Below are 21382 nucleotides of genomic sequence, written 5' to 3'. Positions count from 1 at the left end.
TTTGTTCTCTTATGCTATTTATGAACAGGGTATCACTGTCTGTTATTACTTTGCACTGTTTGTTTTCACCCTGTATGGCTGATACTCGGAAACGTTCTGGCGGTTTCCCTATGTTTTGTCGTGTTGACCTCCTTAATGTTTCTGTTTCTTGTTCCTGTTCTGTTTCTGTGTCTGTGCTTGATGCACTGCTACTGGAATCAGAGCTGCTTTTCTTTATCTCCTGTTGTGTTTCTTCCCTTTCCTGTTTTATCTGTTGAGCAGGCTCTGTTGCATTTATGCCATTTGTGTCACTGCAATCTAGATTTACATATGTTTTGTGGTTCTCTGAGTCTTGTTCTTGTGTTCTAACACTCCTGCTGAGTGTTACACTACCATCCTGTGGAACCCACACACGGTAATTAACATGTTGAAACCCCAACACATATCCCTTTTTCGCTCTGTGAGCCAATTTCCCCTTTCTCTTTCCCTTGGGAACATGCACCCAGCATGGGGAACCAAATCTCAGTATGTGTTGTAATTTGGGCTTTCTTTTGTACAACATTTCATATGGTGACATGGCTATAGTTCTATGCAGTACTCTATTCTGAATATATGTAGCATACATTAAACTTTCTCCCCAGAAAGATTGAGCAAGGCCTGAATCCTTTAACATTGCTCTCATAGCATCCTGCAATGTTTTGTTTTTCCTTTCAGCTGTCCCATTCTGATGTGGTGAAAATGGGGCGGTTACAGCATGGTTTATTCCTTTCTTTTCAAAATATTGTTCCAGGGACTTTCCAGTGAACTCCCCGCCCTGGTCAGATCTAATCTGTTGCACCTGTGTGCCATGCTGTACTTCCACTCTGGTCAGAAAACGTTTTAATTTCTCTGCAGCCTCATCTTTTGTTTTTAGTAAATTTACATGACAATATCTTGAATAATCGTCAACAATCACGAGAAAATATCTAGCACCACCTTGCGTTTTGGGAAATGGTCCCGCTAAATCAACATGTATAGTTTGATAAGGTTTATCAGTATTTCTTTCAGCTACTTTGTTAATTGGAGCTTTAGTGGCCTTTGTTTGCTGACATACGTCACACTGCATGTATTGCTTGCAGTCTTTTAGTTGTACATCAGCACTGAATTGAGCTGCCTTTTTCACAGTCTCATAATTTACATGCCCCAGCCTTCGGTGCCATTCATGGATACATTTATCATGGGTTTTCTTATGCGTCACTAGTGAGGCCTGTGCTGTAGGGTTTACTTTTACATAGAACATGGATTCTTTACAATATCCCTTTAGGCACACCTTTCCCTTTTTCATTATTTCACATTTCTTGTTACTAAATAACACACTATAACCCATTTCCAATAGTTTTGAAACTGACAGAATGTTGTTAGTTAAAGTGGGCACAAATAAAACATTTGTCATTATTGTCTGTAAAGCATATATCTGTACAGTACCCTTACCCATCATCCGTTGTTTAGTACCATCAGCTAAACTCACGTCTTCCTCAGCTGGCACCATTGTTTTAAATAAACTTTTATCTTTTATGAGTGAATGGGTGGAACCTGAGTCCAAGACCCACATATGATTGTCTCTGTTTACAATGTCTTTTTCATTCTTTATCTTTGCACTCACCAACTGCACGTGTGAGGGTTTTCTTCCGTCCCTCCTCCTTCTCAGTAAGTCACAGTCCCGCCTTAGATGATGCAAGGAGCCACAGTTGTAACATGCTTTAGTCCCAAAAGCCTTTATCTCAGTCTTTTCTGTTCTTTCACTCCTTTCGATCCGTCCCTCTTGCCTTTGTTTTGTTTCTTTTCTTCTCTCCCATTCTTGTTTCAGTTTGTCTGCAACATATCGAACCGAAAGTCCAGAATCGGGCATCGCTTCAAGGGCGCTTATGACAGGATTCCAAGAGTCATTGAGTGTTGAAAGAGTGATATAAATTTGTTGTGTTTCCGTATGTTCCACGCCCCTTTCCTGTAATTCTGCAAAGAGGTTTGCAATGTTCATTAAGTGTTCTGACATTGTCACTTCATCTGTTAGCTGCATTCTATATAGTTGTCTCGCAAGACTAATTCTACTGCTAGCTGTTGCTTGAACATAATAGTCTTTTAAAGTAGTCCACATTTCTTTAGCAGTATTTTGACCTCTTAGATGTAATAGTTGCGAGTCTCCGACAGCCAAGATGATTAATGACTTCGCTCTTTCGTCCCAGCGTAGCCATTCTGCAGGTGGTGGAACGGAGGGGGGTTGTTGGTCAATTACTTTCCATAAATTATCTCTGTTTAGATAGGCTTGCATCCTCAGCCGCCAGCATGAGTAATTTCGTTCCGAGAGACGTTCCACTGGAATGCCAGCCAAAGTTACTCCAGCCATTCTCGCAGACTTCCTTATCACTTTGGTTTCCTGGCAACACAATCCTCTGCCGCTGCTTTGCCGCTCTCCCACAGCTCACCAGCTCTCCGGCTCAGCTTCCTTTGGTTTTCCGGCATAGCACAAGCTTGCTTTACTGGTAGCAAACTGGTTGTTACTGGTGTGGAGCTGGGCCCATAACCCTTTGTAGAGTGTACAGCTTCAATGGACCAGCAGAACCAGAAGGCCAGTAGCGTTTTAGCATGCTTAGTTATGTCTGCTGCAGGATGAAATAATAGACCACCAGCCAAGACGTTCAGGAAGAGAAACTTTACTTGTTTCAATAGGTTTGTCACACCGTGCTCCTTCGCTCTCTCTCTCTCCAACCAACTATAACGCATTCCTATTACCCCCACATCTCTGTGTGCTTACTCAAGCCTTTTATTGCTGCTTCTTTGATCTGTTACAGCTGCAGCCTGACCTTGGGCGTTTCTCCCAAGTGCTCTCAATTAATGGCTTAACTCTTTCCTTAACTCCTACTGTCCTGTCTGGAAATGGCTGTGTTGCCCACCTAAGCCTGACATAATTGGGTGTTAGAACAAATTAAACCACAACTATCACTAGAAGCTAAAATGATGAAACTGAGGTTATAATACTTCGGACGCATAATGAGAAGACCTGATTCACTAGAAAAGTCAATAATGCTGGGAAAGACAGAAGGGAGTAGGAAAAAAGGAAGACCAAACAAGAGATGGATTGACTCCATAAAGGAAGCCACAGACCTGAACTTGCAAGATCTGAACAGGGTGGTTTATAACAAATGCTACTGGAGGTCACTGATTGATAGGGTCGCCATAAGTCGTAATCAACTTGAAGGAACATAACACATACACACCCTAACAAAGGAGATACTTGGTCACTTTGCCATGACCATTAAAGGGGCCTCAAGCAATACTTATTAGCCCTTTCCTGTATAAAACCCCAAGCTTACAATATTTATTTTTTATTTATTTTATTAGATTTTTAAACCGCCCTATACCTTTCTAGCTCTCAGGGCGGTGTACAAAAGGTAAAAACAGATTAAAATACAATAAACATGATAACAATACACTATAAAATATAGAAACAAAATCAAAACAAAGACAAATTAAAATAAAATTAAAATGCCTGGGCAAAGAGGTAGGTCTTTACCTGGCGCCGAAAAGATAACAAAGAAGGCGCCAGGCGTATCTGATCAGGGAGGGCGTTCCATAACTTGGGGGCCACCACTGAGAAGGCCCTAGTTCTAGTTATTACTCTCCGGGCCTCCATATGCGTTGGAACCCGGAGAAGGGCCTTCGATGTCAAACGTAGTGAACGGGCAGGTATATAGCGGGAGAGGCGTTCCATCAGGTATTGCGGTCCAATGCCGTTAAGGGCTTTATAGGTAAGAACCAACACTTTGAATCTGGCCCGGAAACTTATTGGTAGCCAGTGCAGCTGGGCCAGGACAGGGGTTATATGATCATATTTTTTAATCCCAGTAAGAACTCTGGCCGCAGCATTCTGCACCAGCTGAAGTTTCCGAACCGTCTTCAGAGGTAACCCTACGTAGAGTGCATTACAGTAGTCCAATCTAGAGGTTACCAAAGCATAGTCTCATCTCATTTAGCCCTCTGTAATTAAGCTTATTACACATGAACAGGATGGTTTCTAAATTCTGCTTTTAGTAAGTGGCTACACCTACTTGAGTGGGTGTGCTCTTTATCTCTCTTCCTTTAACAGCCAGCTACTTTTAAGAATTCAGTTGTTATATTGATGAGAAACCAGCTTGTTATTTGCGCAAGGTATTTCAAGATACTTATTCAAATCCATTTTTCCATTTTATTATTATTATTAATAATAATATTAATATTATTAATATTAATATTATTATTAATAATATTATTGGTATTAATATTAGTAATACTATTAATATTAATATTAGTAATGATATCAATATTAATATTAATATCAATATTGATATTAACATTAATATTAGTAATAATATCAATATTATTATTAATATTAATAATTTATTTAATTTGTATCCCGCCTTTCCTCACAGCAGGAGCCCAGGACGGCAAGCAAAGCACTAAAATCACTTTAAAACATCATAAAAACAGATCTTAAAATACATTAAAACACAACAGCGTTAAAAACATTTAAAAAGGAAAAAAACAACTTTTAAAAAGGGTTAAAAACATTATTAAAAAACATATTAAGCAATTCTAACACAGACGCAGATTGGGATAGGTCTCAACCTAAAAGGCTTGTTGAAAGAGGAAAGTCTTTGTTTTGTTATGGTTTGTTTTACTTAGTTAATAGCTCTGTTAAAATTTACTTTGTTGAGTTCACGTGTAACCAGTTTTAGTATTTGGAAAAAATTTTTGTGTTTATCCTTTATCATGTTTCTTTTTTGTTTTCTTTCCTTATTAATTCTAGTATTTGGCCAGTATTATGCAGTGTTGTTTTGTTTACTTTGAGTAGATATATGTATGTAGTTTTTTTTATATTTTAGAATTCACTCTATAATTGATCTTAATCCTCTCTCTCTCTCTCTGTCTCTCTCTGTGTATATATATGTGTATATGTATATATATATATATATATATACATATACATATATATATATATATGTTCTTTACTCTCTGCTGTTTGCTGGTTTGGCACCTTGAGGGTCTTCCTCTTCTTGGCTGGACAATCCTCAGATTTGACCAAGACATTGTGAGACATGCACAAATGTTCCTGAAATTGCATGTAACTCATCTCCAGTTTAGCTGCATCCACAGAATCTTAATATGTGTCCTGTGGACTGCCATTTGAAGGGAAGCTTTTTCTTTAGAAAAAGATTGACAATGAAAAGGGAGATTCCGTGTGCTATATGTCAAATTTTTCAATCCTGTTGATGAATAGCAGAAGGACATTTAATATCAATAAGCTATTTTGTTTTGCCCATAATTTCCAAGGTTGGATGGGATCAGCATTATATTATTGAAGCCAGTTTTGAGATTTGTTGCAGCATCTCATGTGATTCATTTCTCTCCCTCTCTCTCTCTCCTCTCACCACACCTAGGCATTCAGTGTGGTCTTCCAGAAAGCAGTTGCAAGAGCCTCTCCAGATGAAAACCTGAAAGAGCGAGTAGCCAACCTAATTGATAGCATCACTTGCTCTGTGTTCCAGTACACAACTCGGGGTCTGTTCGAATGCGACAAACTGACTTACACAGCCCAAGTCACTTTCCAGGTAAATAACTGATTGCCTCACACAACCCTCTGTAATATCCGTTGGAGGGACACGCTAACTCTGTTGCAGCGTTCTGCTCATCACCTACATAGTAAAAAAACTCTGTGACTTTTTCAGTGTACAGTTAGACCCTCATCTCTGTATCTCTTCATGCAAGTTACTGTTACACTAGGGATGGGCAGATCAGCCCACTGGTCTAAAGGCTGCCACTTTTTAAAGAAAATTTACAGCTGGTTAGAGCAGCTAATACCTCCTCCATGGTCATGCAGTAAAAATTCTGTTTCAAAATGCTGCCAGTAAGGGTCTGTATGCCACACTGTGGAGTCCCTTCCTGCACAACCTTATAAAGACATTGTACAGAAAAAAAGATGGATTCCCCATCGGTACTTAGGGCAACCATATTTTTCTCCGTACAGTTCTCCAGAAAGGGCCTATACATTATGATATACATTCACTTCCTGGGAGCATTTTAAAACAGATTTTTTTTACACGTGGCCATGGTGGAGGTATTAACTGCTCGAACCAGCTGTAAAATATTGCAGAAAGAAAGAGAGGCAGTCCTTGGACTACCTTGTAAGTACAGTGCAGACCCATATACTGTATGCATCAGTTTGTTGATTATTCAGCGTATCTTCTGATCCGTGCATTGGTCCTAAAGGTGCAAAATGGGTAGGTTCACTCAAAAAAGGCAGAACAGACTGGAATCCTTCCCACCCGTTTGATTTAATTTGTTAAGGTTATTACTTGCCTTAGTTTCAGGTCTAGCTTTAATGTAAATTCAAAAGGAGACATTTAAGTGCAAAATGTCTGCAATTCTATTGCCAATCTAAACATTCTTGAATTAATTGCCTTTGGGTAGAATCCTGCTGAAAACATTATTTTTCATCTGCTCTCCAAACAAAAGCTTTTTATTTATGAAATCCTTGCAGCCTCCTGCAATACCATCTGGGTTTGTCATTGCAGATACTTCTGATGAATAAAGAAATTAACGCAACAGAACTTGACTTCCTGCTGCGATATCCTGCCCAGCCAGGAGTTACCAGTCCAGTAGATTTTCTGTCAAGTCAGTCATGGGGTGGCATCAAGGTAGCTGCTTTTAACTTAAAAACTCTTCTATATGTCTAACAAATGGATACTAGCTATAGCATGATCTTCCATGTCAGAAGTGAATTTCTAGTTATTTTGACCCTTTTGCAGAACGCAGCTGCAGGACCGAATTCTTCAAGCAAAGTTTGGGGTGGAATGTTCCCCAGCTACCAAGAATAAAGTTAGTGAAAAGTAGTGCAGAATAAAACTGTTAGGTTTCTCTCTTTATTGAGGATTGCTCTCTTTGGGTTCTTTTGACTTTTGTTGCTCAAAAAATAGTACCAACGTAATACTTAAATTATAAATCTTGCAGGGAATTTGCCCATTTTCCTCGTATCTGGTGAAGTGTGCATTAACACAGTGATATAATCTGAGTCTCTTTTCTGTGCTTCCTTCCCCAACTTTTCCTTCCCTTCCTCATCATTTCCATTCTCTCTGTTTGCAGAGGTCAGCAGTATCTTCTGTTCCAACAGTATGTAATATGTGGCACCTTTGGAAGAAATCTATATAGCCATATTCACAAATTAGCAAAACAAAATAGCCAGAATTGGTCAAATAACTTCGAAAATACCTACCAAAAACTGACCTAAGGGGAAATTATGCCTCTCAAAAATAATGTTAATAAAACTATAGAATTGCAGTGCAATCCTATACACTAGGGGTGGGGAACCTGTGGCCCTCCAGATGTTGCTGAACTGCTACTCCTATGAGCCGCAGCCAGCATGGCCCATGGCCAGGGATCATGGGAGTTGTAGTTCAGCAACATCTGGAGGGCCATTAATTATACAAATCTATGGTGCAACTGCACATGGAATACTGTTTACACTTCTGGTCACCTCACCTCAAAAGGGATACTGAAGATCTGGAAAAGATTCAGAAAAGGGCAAACAAAGTGACCATGCAACTTCCCTATGAGGAGTGGTTACACCACTGGGGGCTTCTTTAGTTTGGAGAAAAGGCGAGTAAGTGGAGACATGACAGAGATATATAAAATTATGCATGGTGTGGAGAAAGTGGATAGCGAAATTATTCACCTCATAATGCTAGAGCTTGGGGACATCCAGCGAAGCAGAATAGTGAAAGATTCAGGACAGACAAAAGAAATAACTTCTTCATACAACAGCACATAGTTAAAGCACCATCAAATTGGATAGCTTTGAAAGAGGATTAAACAAATTCCTGGAGGATGCAATTATCAATCGCTATTAGCCTTGATGGCTGTGTTCTACCTCCACTGTCGGAGGAAGTATGCCTCTGAATGCCAGTTGCTAGGAATCAAGTGGGGAGAGTACTGTTGTGCTCAGGTCCTTCTCATAGGCATCTGGTTAGCCACTGGTTGGTCACTGTGAGAACAGGATGCTGGTCATTGAGCTAATCCAGCAGGCTCTTCTTATGATGTTCTTAGGAGAAACTTCTTAATGCTAAGAGCAATTCAACAATTGAACCAATTACTTTGAAGGGTGGTCAGCTCTTCTACAAGGCATCCTCCGGCTCTGATTCTATGAAAAACTGAAACCCAAAAAATATTATCCTTATAGTTACAAGAACAACATTGAAATACAGCACTGAGATTATATTTGAAGGGTTTTAAAATATATATATACAGCCCCCTATCACCCTCCAGCATTTTGCAGAAAGTTGGTTACATCAACAAATAACCTTTTATATGATAACAATAAAGCTGAACTGGACCCCCAAGGACTTGCAGAAATATCCATTTTAACAGCAATATCAGCAAACTGTTTTGCACAATCCTCCACAAAAGGATAATGGGTAGAGCCTAACGAAGCAGAAAAATGATCCATGAAAGCCAAATTGGTTTCCTCCCTGGAAAAAGAGCAACTGATCACATCTTTACAATAAGACTCTCGACATGTTTTGTATCTTCTTCTTTTTAAGGGGGAGGGATATTTTCCTGCTTCATCAACTTCAGAAAAAGTATTTGACTCTATCTGACAACTTGGAGTTGAGCCTTAAATTGTTACAAAATGGAACTGGCAAAAAAAAAAATACAGTCTCATCATATCTGTGTTCCAATCCATCAATTGCAGGATATGGATCGGAAACAAAGGCAATCAAAAAAGAGAGAGGTGTTAAACAAGGAAGCACCCTTGAACAGACTTGCTTTAAACTGAATCAGTGATGCTCTGACCCCTTTGGAATAGTCATAAAATCCAGGGCTATGTTTAAATGACTTGTGCCTTGAATGCGTTCATTGCAGATGACCTAGTCCTACTATTACGCAGTCAGGAGAGGATAGAAATAACTTTGCAGCTTTTTGAAGACTCTTGAACTACAGGGGCAAAACTGCAATGAGAATAACTAAAATCAAAACAAAGCCAAAATCCTCAAGCTAAGCAAGGTTCTATTGCAAAGCAGTTAAGGCAGAGAATGCCTTTTAGGTCTGTATGCATTCCCTTTCAAATGCTTAGCAGAAACTATCAAAGCCCTGCAGTGGAATGTTCTGGAAGAGCAGGTGTGCTGCCCACATCAAGTATCAAAGACATTATGCCTGTTTTGGATGTAATCTGCCCCCTTGGATTGTGCTGAGGGTGAGATTGGGAACAGGTTTTGAGCTTGTGAATGCCTCTCAGCCTCTTTAAAGAAGATTTCATTTCCCAATTAATTATGGGGTATTCAAATAACTGATTTCATGATCCTTCAGTGAGGGAAATGGAGAAGGGGTGTGTGTGTGTGTGCATGAGCGCACGTGCGTGCATGTGTGCACACACACAGTCTCTTTTTTGGAGGTCAGTCTCAATGGAAAAATGTGAGCAGCCCCAGAGAAACCTTTCCTGATCCTATCCCTAAAATTGGTGTGCATGCAGAATCTTCCATGAGAAATATTCTCCTTCAGATTATGTGATTTTCCATGAGGAGAAACGGTTGGATCTTAGAAGGGCAAAGAGAGATGGCAGAATTGTCATGGTGATGCAATATGAGGCACTGGATAACGAATGGATCACTATGAACACAATTACTACTGTGGTTTGTGTATAGACCACTTCAGCCCAAAGCAGTGAACAGCACATTAAAACAATGAAGTATAAAGTAAAGTACAATAACAGTCATTCAAAACAGTGGAAGACTGTATATAAGACAAAAGATGCAACTTAGGGTCAGACTTCAACTACAAAATCTGGACATCATCTGGAAGAAAAATGACACCTACCTTCTCTCTTACTTTTCACCACTCTTGACTGATAACATTGGAGTTCCTTCTGTTCTCAGGCTGCATCTTCACCATGCATTTAAAGCGCTATTACACCACTTTAACAGTAATGGCTTCCCCCAAAGAATCCTGGGAACTGCAGTTTGTTAAGGGTGCTGAGAGTTGATAGAAGACCCCTATTTGCCTCACAGAGCTACAGTTCCCAGAATGGCTTAACAATCAATCTCTCTTCCTAGGGAACTCTGGGAGTTGTAGCTTTGTGAAGGGAAGCGGGGTCTCTTAACAACTTTCAGCTGTTAAAGTGGTATAATGTTTTAAATGTATGATGCAGATGTGGACTTGCTTATAATTTCCCAGCATTTAATAAAATATTTTGAATTAAAGTAAGAAATCATTTGTGAAGGAGGAGGTGGTTGAAGCAGCCTGCTTTGTGTGCGGGACTTGAGTTTCTGCCAAGTGTCACTAGGATTCTGCGTGGATGAATTCAAGCTGACTAGCTTTCTCTCTTTAGGGTTGTCCTGTTTGAAGAAAGTTGTTAAAACTCTGACTGAAATTGCTTTGCTCATCTTTCCCTAAAAAAGATATTTGAACCGCAAACACACCTAGTCCATTAATCTTTGGTTCAGCAGAAATTGTTCTAGTATTTAGACAGATCCTCCTTTTATTTTTAGCCCTTATATAAACAATTTAAAAACATGTTTAAGTTATGTAGTAGAAACCAGCACAGGGCTTGGGCACAGTTGTGCACACTGTAATTTGTACTATATTGTAGTCAATAAAAATGTGAAAGTAAAGTTGCAGCTGAGGTGATGAGGTCCATAAGACCATCCAAGGGTTTGTTACCAGATTGTCTTTTGTGATGTGTGGCTTTGATATTCTTGCTCCTTGCTTGAAGGTCTTTCCTTTCTCTCCTGTTTTCTGTAGCAGTCCTAAAATGTGGTGGGTTCCTGTCCTGCTTCTTTCTTTCTTTCTTTCTTTCTTTCTTTCTTTCTTTCTTTCTTTCTTTCTTTCTTTCTTTGGCTCAGCAAATGTTAAAATTGCAATTATATCTCTCCACTTCTGCTCCTTCTTTCCTTCATATTCCTCTGTGTGTCTTAGTCTGGATCATAAAGGGAATCTCTGGTGTACCCACACTTTGGAGAATGTGCAGTGATTGTTTACTTCTGCATATGATTTTGTTGTTTGGTTGTTGTTTTGATTGTTTACTGTCTATTGTATTTTATTGTTTTTATTGCGTTGTAACCCACTCTGGGACTATGTTAAAGGATCAGAAATAAATAAAACAATGTAGTTCTACTTAAAAAGCAACATCATCTTGATGTTTGCTTTAAATACAAAGTCTCTTTAAATACAAATTTCACAGTAGGAATCTCTCAAGCTAGTCAGCCACTAATGAAAGAAACAAAAAAGTGGCGTTGTTGTTGATGCAATGAAAGGGCAAAAAGCTAAATCAGATGTATAATGGAGAACTCTCTGGAGCCTTGAACCACCAACACTGTCACTTTTCTTCACAGTAATATATATATAGCGCTGGGAATAGTGGAAATTAGCAGAATATGTGCTAATGCAGCTGCTTCAAATTCCAATTTATTCTACAGTAGCAGATAAAAACGTATTGAGGAATCACCTTTTCTCAGTGTTTATTTATTTATTTATTAAATTTATTAGTCGCCCATCTGGCTGGTTGTCCAGCCACTCTGGGCAACGCACAACATAAAAACATATAGTTCACATTAGAGCCTTAAAATTCCAACAATAACACTAAAATCTAACCCACCCCACATTTAAGTAATGTAAGGAGTAAATAGTGGAAAGTCTGTGCACCATGTCTGGTCTGTCAAGGGTCTCAAAACCTTTGTCACCCCTTCTTCCCTCCAACAACAATTAGCCAACAGGTGTGTCATTACATGGCAACTATGTGGAATTGCATGGCATGGGAGTTAAGGGGAAGCCTTGACAGGCTGGGCACAGTTTACAAACCTTATGTTGTATATACCTGGCTTTGTGGTTAAATATCTTCCTATGGAGACATTTGTACATTTAAACCCAGGGATCGCATCTGGCTCAAGTGGGGTAGGAACAGCTACATTTTCTGAAAAGATAAGCTCCTTTTTGTCTTATGGTCTGTGCATTTTTTTGCTTCTGTCATTTCACCACCACCACCACCAAGGAGTGGGTAGCACAGTCTATAATTGTGTCATGGATGGAAACCATTCATTCATTTATTCATTCAAGTTCCTTGTTGGATTAAAGTGCTCCTAGACTGCTATCATGGTCATACTCCTTTACCATCAACATCAAACATGTTGATCACATATAACTTCTTTTCTCTATTCTTTCTGCCACAAAGTTCCCATAATGTCCATTTCTCAATCATCCCAGAGTGCAGGACACAAAATAATGGGCTCAATTTACAGGAAGCCAGATTTCAACTGAACATCAGGAAAAACTTCCTAACTGTTAGAGTGGTACGACAGGTACATAGGGAGGTGGTGAGCCCTCCAACACTGGAGGCATTCAGAAGGCAGCTGGACAGCCCCTTGTTGGGTATGCTTTAATTTGGATTCCTGGATTGAGCAGGGGATTGGACTCAATGGCTTTATAGGCCCCTTCCAACTCCCCCTTCTATGATTCATTTGTGACCATGCCAGGACCTAGTGTTTCTTAATCTTTACCCCCAAAACACACATCATCAGTGCTGCCTTAAGATGCCCGAGTTCTTTGACACAGGGATTCAACTTTAACTTCCTTTTTCACATAGTAGGCTGCCTTATATGAAGTCAGATGACTGTTCCATCTAACTCAGTATTGTCCACATTGACTGGCAGCAGCTCCTCAGGGTTTCAGGCAGGAACCCTTTCCAGCCCTACCTGGAGATGCCAGAGATTGAACCAGGGACTTTCTGCATGCAAAGCATGTGCTCTGCTACAGAACTGTGATCCTTTCTTCATTTCTGTTATGCTTTCCTTTCTGAATGTAAATTTCCCAGCCAAGATGGGAGAAGCAGTTTGTTGTGAGTTGAGAATACACCTGGCTAGCTTGGATTAATTCTTTCCACCCTAGCTCCCGCCCCAATCCTAATCATTCTCATCTTCTTTCTGTGAAGAGGAAGAATATTCATTATGCAGATATGAAAAAGCAACTGAAAAGGCATTGTTTAACAAATGTGGTGTTGAATAATGAGCTCTAAGTAGTGGATTCAGCTTTCAAGAGGAAGAACGGCTGCAGAGACAAAGATGCATATTAATGCTGTATTTATAATTTTGCAGAATGCAGATGATAAGATTGTATGTGTGGTTAAAAGATAAAACAGCAATTCATGTATTTCACATTGAGGAAAAAGTAGTATTTCCTTGACAAAGGAACAGAAGAGTTGTCTTTCTCCCATCCTGTGTACTTTATAGTCCTGTAAAGTTTCTATTCTTGTTGACGATTGATTTTGACACAAGCTGCTGAATATGCAATGCACATTGAATTTTTGCTAATGCTGTCACAATCTTTTGATCAAATAGGTCTGATAAGACTGGCCTGCAGCTTACTTGAGTACCCATGTTTAAAATATTAATGTTATAGGATATCCGAGTCATGACTGAATCCCTCCCATTCTTAAAATCTAGATTCATTTTAGAACAGGAGTGAGCAGACTTCAGGCTTGAAGGATCTATTTTTTTTAACTAGAACCCCAAGATCTTTTAACCAGAGTGAGATGAAAATAGTTTAACTCTAAGGGTGCCTCTGAGTACATGTTTAGAGCAGGAAAATGTTTTCAGTCAGAACTGACAGTCCTGTCATACAAAACTACTGCTTTCTTTACTGTATTTCAGCAGCCTAATTTAGGAAAGAGTGAAGCCTTTTTCTTGATTTTTTGAAAACAATTTGGAATCAGCCTCCCTTACAGATCTACTCCACATTACTCAGATCTACTAGTAGATCCCAATCTACCTTCTGCCCATCTGCAGAACATCTCTGATACAGTGCATTGGTTACTGCTGCCCAGAGCAATCTTATCTGTTCTCCTACGCCACTCTCCTAGGAACAATGCAATGTCCTTGGTGGGTGGAAGTTTTTTTAGTGGTCCCCACACACATGGTAGAGCTGACCTAGCAACAAAATACTAGAATAATAGAAACACATAATTAAAAGGGAGCACGGAGGGTCATGACAGGTGTTGTGATGGTTCACCCAGGCATTTACAAGTCTCATGTGATGCCTGTAGGCGTTTTCTCCTGCACAGCTGCCAAAACCTTATGGTGCAGGTATTTTTTTAAACTTCACTCAACACCCCCTTTTAAAAATAAATAGGTTTTCCCCCCTGGACTTGGGCCTCTTGCTGATAAATAGCATAACTTTTGGCAAGTACACTAAAACAGTTATGGAAACTCTGCCCAAAATGTGAGCTGCTGCAACCTGCTTTTAAAATCATTGTCTGGGATTCACCTTCATGGGAAACTCTCTGTTCAGTGCTGAAGCTAGGAGAATATGGAGGCTGTGGGGAGATTAGTTGGAGATCAGAGAAGGAAAGAACATACACATTTTGAGTTAAATGGTTAATTCCAGTACGTCCTGTCTTTTTAAAATTAAGATTTTTATTTGTTATGAGGAAACAGCAAGGGAGGTAGCCTGATGTTTCCTTATACCTCCTACCAACCCAGTAGAGGGGAAAAAATAAAAAGGAGGCTCTAGGCTACTGGTCAGGCCTGGTTAGTACTTCGATGGGAGACCGCCTGGGAATACCGGGTGCCATAGACTTAGAGGAAGGCAATGGTAAACCACCTCTGAATGCCTCCTACCATGAAAACCCAATGAATATATCCAAAAAAGATTCATAGGGTCACCATAAGTCGTAATCGACTTGAAGGCATATAACAACAACAACAAAGGCTACTAGAGCAAGTAGCCAGCCAGATATCTTAAGAGATAAGAAAGATAAAAGGCTGAGCATAAAAGAAAAGAAAATGGGGTACAGGAGAGAGGTAAAGGGGAAGTACAGTAGCACAAATATTTCCAAGAGGACTAAAGAGGTGACTTTATGTGTTAGAGCCCTGCCAGTGCCTGGAACACAGTTTGTTTGTGCAAGTTCTAAGAGCAGAGAGCCACTGATACCATTTGCCTAGAGTGAAAGTATTAATGAAGCAGGAACACCCAGTGGGGCTGAGGGACAGAAGGTCATCTACTCCCTAGTTCCTTCCTTTGCCACCCTCACCTTTGAGGGAGTGGAGCTGAATGATACCATCATTTTTAAAGGGTTTTATTTATGTACACAAACACAAATAAAAGCAAAAAAAACCAAATGCTTGAAATATTAAAAGGAAATGTTAAATACTACCACTAGCTACTTAGTTCATGGTTTTTTGGCTTAATGTACATTCTTTAAATTGAATAATCTTTATGTACAAAGTTTATAGCTAAATCATATCTGTACTCCTTGTAATTTACAATGTATCTTGTGGGGGGATTAACTAGAAAAGACAATAAATCTGGGGAAAAGAAAGGGAGTAAAAAAAAAGAAGACTGAACAAGAGATGGATTGACTCCAAAAAGGAAGCCACAGACCTGAATTTACAAGATCTGAACAGGGTGGCTTATGACAAATGCTCTTGGAGGTCACTGATTCATAGGGTCGCCATAAGTCGTAATCATCTTGAAGGCACATAACACTGCAATTTCCCATACGTTCCTGTACCATAGTACTATATTTAATTCTTCCAAAGATTTCAGTTTTTGTGCTACAAATCTAGCTGTTATAAGAAATATAAGCATCTCTGTAGACTTAATATCCAAATTAAGGCCCTCAAACAAAGCCAGGAACATTAATTGAGGAGTAAAGTTAATAGGTTCTTTCAAAATCAAAGAAATTTCCTGTAGCATTTCCCCCCCACAAAGTTATAACCATTTGACAGGTCCATCATAGATGATAATAGTATCATAATTTGATACTATTGAAAGCACATCGTCTCCTAGATCTATCAATGTGAGGATAACATGATCAGCCTTTAAATTCTGGTTTTATTTTTGTAAACTGCTTTGCGAACCATTCTAATGTCAAGTAAAAGTTGAACAGTGGTGTTGTAAACAATAAGCCGATCTCCCCACATAAAACAAATTCACGCACAAGCTTCTTCCAAGCAAACCAAACCAAACCAAAAGTCCCATGGTGATCGGTGAATGGCAACGGGGGCAGGACTGTGAAATCTGGAAGCCCCTAGTCATGGACCGGCACATGGGCAGTGGATACAGACTCAGTTGTCTTGGCTGAAGGACCGAGGCAGTTGAGTAGTTCGGCAGCTATACCCACGACTGAGCAGTCCTATTCAGGATCCACTCTGCTCCCCCCTATGGGGAGGGGGCTAGAAAAGGTGCCCTAAACATAGTCTGCCTCATCTCTCTCCCTGACTGGATTACCGTGTCCAGTGGGGTCACCACTTAGCGGTCGCAAAAGACAATTGAATTTTGGAACATGGAATATACAGACATTGCTGGACAATACAGATAGTGAACATCCTGAACGCAGGACTGCCATCATCACGAGGGAGTTGAGACGTTTTAATATTGACATAGCAGCACTCCAAGGAACTCGCAGAGCAGGAGAAGGACAACTGAAGGAAGAAAAAGGAAGTTATACCTTCTTCTGGAAAGGACTGCCTGAACAAGAACGATGAATACATGGAGTAGGCTTGGCTATTAAAAATAATCTTGTGAAGGTCTTGTCAGAAGTTCCTACTGGCATTAATGAATGACTCTCAACTCTTCGGTTAAAACTTGCCAAAAACCAGCAGGCTTATGCACCAACATTAGATGCTGATGAAGACATCAAGGAAATTTTTTATAACCAGCTGGACACCATCTTATCAGAGATACCTAAGGAGAATAAAATTATCCTTTTGGGTGATTTCAGTGCAAGAGTTGGGCGTGATTTTGATTTATGGCCAGAAACCATTGGGAAAGAAGGAGTTAACAATAGCAACCTGAATGGCATCCTACTTCTGACTAAATGTGCAGAGCATGATCTTGTTATTACAAACACACTCATTCATCAGAAAAATAAATATAAAACATCATGGAAGCACCCTTGGTCAAAACACTGGCATCTCCTGGATTACGTAATTGTCGGTGCCAGAGATCGTCGTGATGTACTCCTCACTAGGGCCATGGTGAGTGCTGATGACTGCTGGACAGATCACCGATTAATTCAATCCACTATGGCCATTAATATTGTTCCTCAATGTAGGCTCTAAGGAAGAAAACCAAGGCATAAAATGAACATCCATGCCCTTCAAGATCCTATTAAGCAGGCCTGCTTTCGAACAACTCTTAAGAAACATCTACCAACGGAACTACCAACGTTGAGGAACACTGGATTAAACTGAAGACATCCATTATTGCAGCATGTGAACAAACTATTGGATACCAAACTAAGAAACATCAGGATTGGTTTGATGAGAATGATAGTGAGATTGAACATATCATCGACAGGAAAAGGGAAGCCTTCCAGATATGGCAGAAAGACATTAACTGTGCTGCTAAGAAAAACATCTATGCCAGTGCAAAGGCTGAGGTCCAAAGAAGAACTAGAGAACTTAAGAACGCCTGGTGGATAAAGAAAGCTCAAGAAATCCAGCACTTTGCAGATGCTCATGATGCTTTTTTAATGCCACAAAGGCCATCTATGGACCAACAAATTACGGTACAAATCCCTTACGTTCAATGGATGGTACCAAACTTCTTAAGGATAAAGAGTCTATTGCACTGCGCTGGAAAGAGCATTACCACAACCTCCTTAATTGTAACTCTATCGTGGCTGATGAGGTCTTCTCGCAAATTCCACAACAACAAACTAGAGACGAACTTGTAGTATCCCCTAATTTGGATGAAGTCAGTAAAGCCATCAATCAAATGAAGAACAACAAAGCTAGTGGACCTGATGGGATTCCTGCTGAAGTCTTTAAAGAAGGTAGGCCTGAATTTACACAACAACTTCATAAGCTCATTGAAAAAATCTGGAAGAGGAAGGAGATCCCGGAAGACTTTAGGGACGCCATAATTATCACCCTTTTAAAGAAGGGTGATAGAACAGATTGCGGGAACTATTGAGGTATTTGTCTTCTGGCTACCGCAGGTAAAATCCTTGCAAGGATCCTCGCAAATCGCCCCCTGCCGATCTCAGACGATGTCCTCCCCAAATCTCAAAATGGTTTCCACCCTTCCAGGGGGACAGTGGACATGATCTTCACCGCACGACAGCTTCAAGGAAAATGGCGGGAGCAGAATTGACCTTTACATATGGCGTTTATTGATCTGACTAAGGCCTTTGTGAATCAAACCGCTCTCTGAACCACCCTTCTGAAAACTGGATGCCCTGATACATTTGTGAATATTTTGCGACTCCTTCATAACAACATGACAGCAATAATTTTGGACAACAATGGCTTTCAGAGCGATCCATTCAGAGTCGGATCAGGCGTAACACAGGGATGAGTCATTGCTCCTACCTTATTTGCTATCTTCATTGCTATGATTCTGCACCTTATTGAGGGGAAACTTCCTACTGGTGTGGAAATCATGTATCGAACAGATGGAAAGCTTTTTAATCTCAGTAGGCTGAAAGCAAAAAGTAAGGTAATGTCAACCTCTGTCATAGAACTTCAATATGCCAATGATAATGTAGTCTCTGCACATTCAGAGAAATATCTTCAAACTATCCTAAATGTCTTTGCAAATGCATATGGAAAGCTTGGGCTCTCACTTAATATTAAAAAAAACCAAAGTGCTTCATCAACAGGTGTGAACTAGTCCCTCTGTAGCACCATCAATCCAGCTTAATGGTGTGACGTTGGAGAACATTTATCACTTCTCCTATCTCAGCAGCCATCTCTCTGTAAAAGCTGACATCGATGCTGAAATTCAACATTGTCTGAGCTCTGCGAGTGCCGCATTCTCCCGAATGAAGCGTAGAGTGTTCGAGGATCGGAATATTCGCAGGGAGACCAAAATGCTTATTTACAAAGCCATTGTACTACCGACCTTACTGCATGCCTGTGAAACATGGGCCATTTATAAACGCCACTCCCAACTTCTTGAAAGATTCCACCAACGCTGCCTCCGGAAAATTCTGCAAATTACTTGGAAAGACAGATGGACTAATGTTAGTGTTTTGGAAGAAGCAAAGACTACCAGTGTTGAAACAATGATCCTTCATCATCAACTTCGCTGGACTGGCCATGTCGTTCGAAGGCCTAATCACCGTCTTCCAAAGCAGCTACTTTACTCCCAACTTAAGGATGGAAAATGGAACGTCAGTGGACAGCAAAAGAGGTTTAAAGATGTTCTTAAAGCGAATCTAAAAAAATGTAACATGAACATCGACAACTGGGAAGTCTTGGCCCATGAACGTCCCAAATGGAGGTCGGCTATTATCAAAGGTGGTGTGGACTTTGAAGAAGCACGAATACAGGGTGAACGGGACAAATGAGCTAAGTAGAAGGCACGTCAAACAAATCCTCATCACAACCATCTTCCATCTGGAAACCTATGTCCTCACCGTGGGAGGCTGTGTGGATCCAGAATTGGTCTCCACAGTCATTTACGGACCCATTGTTAAAGACCTTATCCTGGACGACAATCTTACTCGGCCACATGTGATCGCCAATGAAAAATGTTTTAAGCTAGAAGTGGAATAGCAACTTTGCTTCCAGACTTCTAAACCCCCGTATCATGTACACAGTCCCCTTTTCTCCACCGAAAGTGGTGTGTGACGAAAGGGTTTAAATACTCCCTCTGCCTCGCTGCACTCTCAGTTACAATCCCCCTCTGCCAAAATTGGGAGGGTGTGGGGAGAAAAAAACTGATATAAAGGCAAGGGTTAAAGTGATAGTTGATTCCTAGAGAGAAGAGACTGACAATATACGAGAAAATGGCTAGAACAACCTATACAGGCTATAACTGACCCAAATAGATAAGCCATCTACACCTAAGGAAATTGCACAGCTGTTCCATTGAGTTAAAACAAACAGTCAGATTTTCTGAGTTCGGGGGAGGAAGAAAACTGGACAGGGACATCAGCTCCAGGAAATGGAGTTTTAGACCCTTTGGAGGCCCACTGTGAATTGTTTGCAAGGCACTTTGAGGGTAAAGTTGTTCGCCTTCGTAGCAGTCTTGATGCCCCATCCACATCTACTGTAGTCCCCAGTGAGGTGTCCAGTGCAACGTCTGCTGCAACTTCTTGGGAATGTTTTCAGTTGATGCGGCCTGATGACGTAGACAAGGTTCTTGCGATGATGCGGCCAGCAACATGTCCTCTCGACCCTTGCCTTTCTTGGCTTATTAAAGTTTGCTGAGAGCAATCAAAAATCTCAATATACTCTCCATTAACTCCATTGCAATCCTATCTTAGTATTAAAGATGAGACGCTTAAGAAATGCATTGCAAAATGGGAACAGTATGGTTACTTCAGGTTTAAAGATTTTTTTCATACAGGATTGTCCAATTACATTGGACCAACTCAGAGCAAACATTCCAAACTTAAAATTGGGATGGCTTCATAAACTTCAACTGACTCATATTCTTAAAGACCTTGAAATCAAAAGGTACGCCACTCGCCCACTTACTGGATTTGAACACTCAATGTTATTATTGGGGTTTAGAGGGGAAAGTATCATGTCAACGTTTTATAAAATATTATTAGATTTACAAATGGGACAACTTACAGGGCTTTAAATCTCAATGGGAACAGGATTTAAGTTTTGAATTAAATAATATGGAATGGAAAATTTTTTTTTCATCTAAATATAATAAATCTATATCCGCCACCCATAAAGAAATTAATCTTAAAATACTACATAGATGGTATTTAACTCCAACCCGTTTGTCATATATATCTTCTAATATGAGCCCACTTTGTTTGCGTGGTTGTTCTAATAAAGGTACATATTTTCATTCCTGGTGGACATGTCTTAAAATTGCCCCATTTTGGAAAGTGGTGCATAAAGAACTTATAAATATTATAAAAGAGAATATTATATTCACTCTGGAATTATTTTATTAGTGTTTAGAGGAGAAAATGCTAAATTGAAATCTAAATTATTGATCTCTAAACTATTATTGGCAGCTTGCCAAATGGTGGTACAAAATTGGAAAACATTAGAAAATTTGGAAAAAATGACATGGTACAGAAATATATGGAATTTGGCCTTACTAGACAAAATTACCCATAATTTACACTTTTTACAAGAGAACACTAAATCTGATTTACATATTGCTACATGGTGGTTATTCATTGAATATGCAAATAAATATGGTCTACATGATTGTCATCTACAGCTAGATCTATATGGTTCACTTCTTGGTAATTTTATTTTTGTTAAATTAATTTACAAATATGGAACTGTTTTTTAAATGGTACATCCATAAGTTTATTACATCTCTCTTCCAATGTATTGAAAATGATGTTTGATATCTTTTTTCTTTTGTTTTATGCTATACATATGTTCATCCACTGTGGGGGAAAAAATTAAAGTTTGCTGAG

The 21382-nt window shown here is 39.7% G+C and overlaps 1 protein-coding gene across 1 annotated transcript in view; it reads left to right on the top strand.

Moving 5' to 3' along the window:
- Positions 1-21382, top strand: part of DNAH9 (dynein axonemal heavy chain 9) — a 127364-nt gene that overhangs the window by 40190 nt on the left and 65792 nt on the right. Inside the window, exons 8-9 of the mRNA XM_061616530.1 lie at positions 5433-5603; positions 6567-6689. Coding sequence (XP_061472514.1) covers positions 5433-5603; positions 6567-6689 — 294 coding nt within the window. The remainder of the gene's footprint in view (positions 1-5432; positions 5604-6566; positions 6690-21382) is intronic.

Source organism: Rhineura floridana, chromosome 3 (assembly GCF_030035675.1).
Source record: "Rhineura floridana isolate rRhiFlo1 chromosome 3, rRhiFlo1.hap2, whole genome shotgun sequence".
NCBI classification, from domain to species: domain Eukaryota; kingdom Metazoa; phylum Chordata; class Lepidosauria; order Squamata; family Rhineuridae; genus Rhineura; species Rhineura floridana.
The sequence above is the reverse complement of the archived record's forward strand: the minus strand, read 5'-3'. Positions and strand labels throughout refer to the sequence as shown.